The sequence below is a fragment of the Oncorhynchus clarkii genome, chromosome 12 (genome assembly GCF_045791955.1).
Source record: "Oncorhynchus clarkii lewisi isolate Uvic-CL-2024 chromosome 12, UVic_Ocla_1.0, whole genome shotgun sequence".
NCBI classification, from domain to species: domain Eukaryota; kingdom Metazoa; phylum Chordata; class Actinopteri; order Salmoniformes; family Salmonidae; genus Oncorhynchus; species Oncorhynchus clarkii.
The window spans coordinates 70,369,161-70,374,827 of record NC_092158.1 but is presented as its reverse complement, the minus strand read 5'-3'; the positions used below and the strand labels follow the sequence as shown (position 1 = coordinate 70,374,827).

At 44.8% G+C, this 5,667-nt stretch overlaps 1 protein-coding gene across 1 annotated transcript; it reads left to right on the top strand.

Moving 5' to 3' along the window:
* Positions 1 to 1,391: 1,391 nt before the first annotated feature.
* Positions 1,392 to 5,417, top strand: LOC139422201 (melanoregulin-like). The gene is made up of 6 exons (XM_071173369.1): positions 1,392 to 1,994; positions 2,122 to 2,218; positions 2,927 to 3,089; positions 3,561 to 3,651; positions 3,774 to 3,937; positions 4,168 to 5,417. The coding sequence occupies exons 2-6, from the start codon at positions 2,124 to 2,126 to the stop codon at positions 4,387 to 4,389; spliced, it is 735 nt and encodes a 244-aa protein (XP_071029470.1). The 5' UTR covers positions 1,392 to 1,994; positions 2,122 to 2,123; the 3' UTR covers positions 4,390 to 5,417.
* Positions 5,418 to 5,667: the final 250 nt, after the last annotated feature.

The following is a 5,667-nucleotide window of genomic DNA, read 5'->3' as shown; positions in this document are numbered from 1 at the left end:
AATACAACCGCTGTGTCAGATTTCAAAAAAGCTTTATTGAAAAAGCACACCATGCAATCTGAGTACAGCGTTCGCCACCATACAGATACCCGCCATGTTGTGGAGTCAACAAAAGTCAGAAATAGCATTTATAAATATTCACTTACCTTTAATCTTCATTGGAATGCACTCCCAGGAATCCCAGTTCCACAATAAATGTTTGTTTTGTTCGATAAAGTCCATCATTTATGTCCAAATACCTCCTTTTTGTTTGCGCGTTTAGTCCAGTAATCCAAATGCACAAGGCGCGAGCACTAGGTCCAGACAAAAAGTCAAAGTTCTATTGCAGCTCGAAGAAACATGTCAAACGATGTATAGAATCAATCTTTAGGATGTTTTTATCCTAAGTCTTCAATAATGTTTCAACAGGACAATTTCGGTTGAACATAGCCTTTAGTTTAGTCACATGCACGCGCTTTCTGCCAGACCCCTGACTCAAACCGCTCTTATTTGCTCCCCCTTCATAGTAGAAGCCTGAAACAACGTTCTAAAGACTGTTGACATCTAGTGGAGGCCTTAAAGTGCAATTTGACCAAATTTACACGGTATATTGGATAGGCAATCACTTGGAAAACTACAAACCTCAGATTTCCCACTTCCTGGTTGGATTTTTCTCAGGTTTTCACCTGCCATATGAGTTCTGTTATACTCACAGACATCATTCAAACAGTTTTAGAAACTTCAGAGTGTTTTCTATCCAAATCTACTAATAATATGCATATCTTAGCTTCTGGGCCTGAGTAGCAGGCAGTTTACTCTGGGCACGCTTTTTATCCGAACGTGGAAATAGCGCCTCCCAGCCATAAGAAGTTAACAGTTACACTTCAATCTGCTATATTGTCCTTTTTTGCCTTTTGGAGTGTGGTAGATATAATTTTGTGAACCATGCGTACCTTTGGTCTAGAATAAAGAGGTCCACTCTGCATGGATAGAATCTAGAGTCTTTTTATAATAGGGGCCCTGAATATCTTGTTTACTGATGAAACGGTTCTCTGATATATTTGCTATTTTACCAGTTCCACTATGTGTAGAATACATCCAGATTGTTGGCCTAGGGGCGATGACATCTTACAACAAATATTTTACTTCGAAGAAGTACATTCCCTAAACAAAAGCTTGTTTTGTTTGAAATATGTAGCCTAGGCTTCTTTCATCTGTGGAGTGTGTGGTTTTAAGTATGTGATTGGATGAATAAAGGAGATAAGAGTGGGGGTACAGGAGCTAGGGCCTTGCTATTGCTGCTGGGGGGCAGAGGATCATTCAGCTCACATGACTGGGCTGTGACTGAGTTGGGTCTTGTGTGGATCTGTGGTGATGAGTAAGAGGGGAGAGGCTACTCAGTACTCTCTTTGTGGCGAGACATTCCCCGGGTCATCCTCTCTTCCAGCTTCTCTGATCCAGGAGGAAAGTCTCTGGGCCAGGATTTGGAGACCCTAGCTAGTGACCTCTTCTGGACCTCAGACATCAGGATCTGGAATGAGAAGAGGATTCCACACCAGTATATACAGAGTGGATGTCGAATGGAGATTGGAGCCCATAGAGCTGTAACTTTTGTGTCTGGAAACTAGTTGAAAATGACCTGTTCACTCTTGACTCTCTTTAGAATGGTTTCTGTCTGACCGAGATATTTTTATTGAAACTCATTTTGTCAGTGTGGAGGCAGAGTATCAACAGAGTGAGAATCGTGGGTGTTCCAACAGCTCTGTGAGTGCTTGACAAAATTTTTCTCTTTACTCCTGTGGATATTGTTTTGGAGTCAAACTCGGAGGGTGTGACCAAGGTTCCAGGTCTGAGCCCTCATTCTACACCACTGGGTCACCTATCCTCAGCAGCCACAACAGGGAACTGGGAGACAGAAAGGTGGTTATAGTGTGTTGGGCCAACTACACCGGTGGAGAGGACCTTTATTTACCCCTTCTTTACCTGTCCTGTACCTGGATAGGACTTGGAAAACGGTACCATATGCCACCTCTTGTTTTAAAGATGTTAACCATATCTGGACACTAGACCTTATCTGGACCTCAAATTGTTCTCACATTATCTTCTCCGACTGCTCTACTTCCCTCTCTGTCTCTCCATCAGAGATGGGGGCTGCCTTCAAGAGGTTCTGTGCTCGGTTCTGTTGCTGCTGCTGCTGTAGCGATGATGAAAGTGAGGAGGAGAAGGAGCCTTTAATCAGGTATGCAATCCATGACACAGTGACATACACACTTATCACCATGACAGCCCATGACACACTGACCTACACACTTGTCGCCATGACACACTGACAGTCACACTTATCGCCATGACATTCACACTTATCGCCATGACATTCACACTTATCGCCATAACATTCACACTTATCGCCATGACAGCCCATGACATACGCACTTATCACCATGACAACCTGACACTTCCACCACAGGAGGCTGCTGAGGGGAGGACGGCTCATAGTAATGTCTGGAACGGAGTGAATGGAATGGCATCAAACATGTGTTTTGATGTATTTGATATCATTCCACCTATTCCGCTCCTGCCATTACCACGAGCCCTTACTCCCCAATTAAGGGGACACCAGCCTCCTGTGACTTACACACACTTATCGCGGCACACAATATGATGCTTAAAAAGAGTCCCAATTCCTCATGTGATTTCTCACCCTCCTTATTTCTCTCCACACCAGTCCATAGATTTGAGAGAGATGTCATGCTCTCCATCCACAGCCCTCAGATTTAGTCACACTAGTGTAATACACAGGTGTGGAACCAACCAACAAACAAAGATCCTCTCTATATCTATTGAATTGATAACAGCTTCACAGTCATCCTGATGTTCCCCTGATAGACCACGCGCCTGTGTGTGTTTGTGTGTTTGTTTTGTTTGTTTGTTTGTTTGTTTGTTTCAGTCCTGACACTTTGGAGTACTTTGACCGCGAGGCAAAGAAGCGAAGGGAACAGGAACAGAACCTATGGAGTGAGCCAGGCGACCCGAGCCACTCCGAGAGAGACGATGACCGGATCCTGTACAACCTCATCCAGAACAGGAACCAGACCCGTAGGGGCTCGCTGGTACCAGAGGGGGGACCCACGGAGGGGGACAGGGGACACTTACTGTATGACAACAGAGAGTTTGGGTTCCTAAGAGGGGGAACAACCCACTAGGCACACACTGGTTGAATCAACGTGGAATAGACGTTGAATTGACATCTGTGACCAATGGGAGGTGGACAAAATGAGATATCTTGGGAACAGAGAGGCAGCGTGAAGTTAAGCTAGATTGTCTGCTCTGTCTACAAGGTTTTTGTAGGGCAGCATACAACACTTTACCTCCATCAGCCAGTAGATGGTGCATTTTATAGATGTAGACCTACATTATCCAACTGGGTACCATGCCTGTCCTCTGTTGTCTTTTGTTTGTTGGGTGAATGTGCTGCTATCTCACATTAGGCTTACCTTAGTTGATTGACCTGTGTTTGTGGTGATGGTTGTGTACTAGGTTAATATTGTTTGTATGTAACCCTGCACCCTTTCCCTCTGTAGGCGCACCGGCGTCTGAGTGTGGACATTGAGGGTATGAGAGATCTGCGTCGGGAGGTCAGGGACAAGTGGAAGATGATCCTGGAGAATTTAGGTGAGCGAGAACAAATGGAAGGGTAAAATGAGAGTGAGGGAGAACCAATGGAAGGGTAAAGTGAGAGAGAGACAAAATGAATGAAATCTCATCTCAGCAACTGTGAACTCTCATTGGCTCAGGGTTCATGGCGGAGGCGGAGTCTCTGCTGACGGTGTCTGCCAGTGCGTCGTATGACCGTATGAAGAACGCCTCGGCGTCACGCACACTACTGCACACGCTCCACTCTGAGACGTCTATCTTCAACACCCGGGAGGCCCCACCTGAGAGATACCTCTTCATCCTGGTGAGAACAGAATCTAACAGATTCATTCATTTTGTTTCATGGTTCTAATGTCTTCCACTTCACTTCTTTCTCCAAATCACTTCCTGTTTGATGATGACTCTTATGTCTCCCCTCTTCCTCTGTTTACTCTTTCTTCCTTCCCTCTTTGGGTCTTTTCTCTTTTTCCTTCACTATTTGTTTTTCACCCTCCATCTTCCTCTCTCTTCCCCTTCTCTCTCCTTTTCATATAGGATCGTCTCATATACCTGGATGCTGCTGAGGACTTCTTGGCGAAGGCTAGACGCTTCTACCCCAAGCGTGATACTGATGATGAAGATGAGGACAACCCATTAGCCGTCAACCTGCCGTTGCTACTGGCCAGAGTGAACCGCACCATGAACGGAGAAGGGAGCGATGATGAGGACGAGAGGCTGGATGAGGAAGATGGGAACGGAAGAGAGGACAACTTCTAGACAGAACAGGAGCTGCAATGACCTCAAACAGTAGACAGGGGGCAGAACTTAGTTTATGTTGCAGAGTTGGGAGTATGCAGTACTAGGATGTCTGATTCTGAATGTACTCTGTTGAAAATACTCTCCCAATTTGCACTAATGCTAGGGGCTCTATTCAATCTGTGTTGCTGAAGTGTTACAAATTGTGCAATAGAAATGTAAAGGTCATTTTTGATTGAACAGACATACAGTGTTTACTGTGAAAGCAGTCTCTGCTAACACGGGAACATTGGCTTTACATTTCAATCACTCTGTAACGCTGCACTTCCGTGATTCAAATTTAGTAGAGCCCGAGGTTTGAACAAAAATATACAGCTTTCCTTTCTCCTCATCAGAACCGTGATCCAATTGGATTCTGGTTTTCTTATTTTTCTGTTTAGGCATACTTAGCTGGGTCTCAGGTATATCAGGGAGAGTTTTGGAGGTTTTCACCCTGCCATTTTTTATTTTTATCCATCCAGACCGTGTTAGTTACCCAACTCCCTGGGCTGTTCATTATTGGTCTCCGCCAGGGAACACAGTGGACACAGTTAAACCCAGCACTGAAACCCGTAGGGCACAGCTGTCCTGTTCCACATCAGCACTTTGTCTCATGATTATCAGCACTTGTTTTATATAGTCACAAGACAGTCTTTTAAAACCAGTAGTTGAGATTACCTTGGAATAAATGTGTCGTAAACAAATTCAGTCATTTTTGTGTTGTCAATTTCCTCACGGACCATGCGTATCAAGAGGTACTAGTGTGTTTTTAGTTCATGAAGTTTACAGAGATGAGTTTAGTAACAAAATGACTCAACTTTGAGTGAGTGTGTGTGGGTCTGTATGAACAGCGGAGGTTGCAGTATGTGGTTATCTAATGGTCACTTTAAGTACATGTCAAGATTGTGAGAGCGTTTGGGATGTTTCCGTGAGTTGAAGGGGATGCAGCATGTGTCTTATGTTCTATTGTAAAGTTGATATGGAAAATAAAGTGGCAACCTGATACTGCAGACCAAGTTGTGTTTGTTTGTTTGTTTGTTTGTTTGTTTGTTTGGCAGGGTTAATGTGTCCACGGGGAGCTCTAAACTCCCAGTCACATGTCGGCATAGTGTGGTCACAGCTCCAACACTGTGGCTCAGCCATGCCTGCTGTGAGCCACACCCCACACAGATGGCCTCTGACCTGGCCTGTCCTGGGCGTGCTCATCCCTCTGGGTTCACAGGGGTGTGAGGATGTTGATGTTTTGATTGTCAGCTGTCT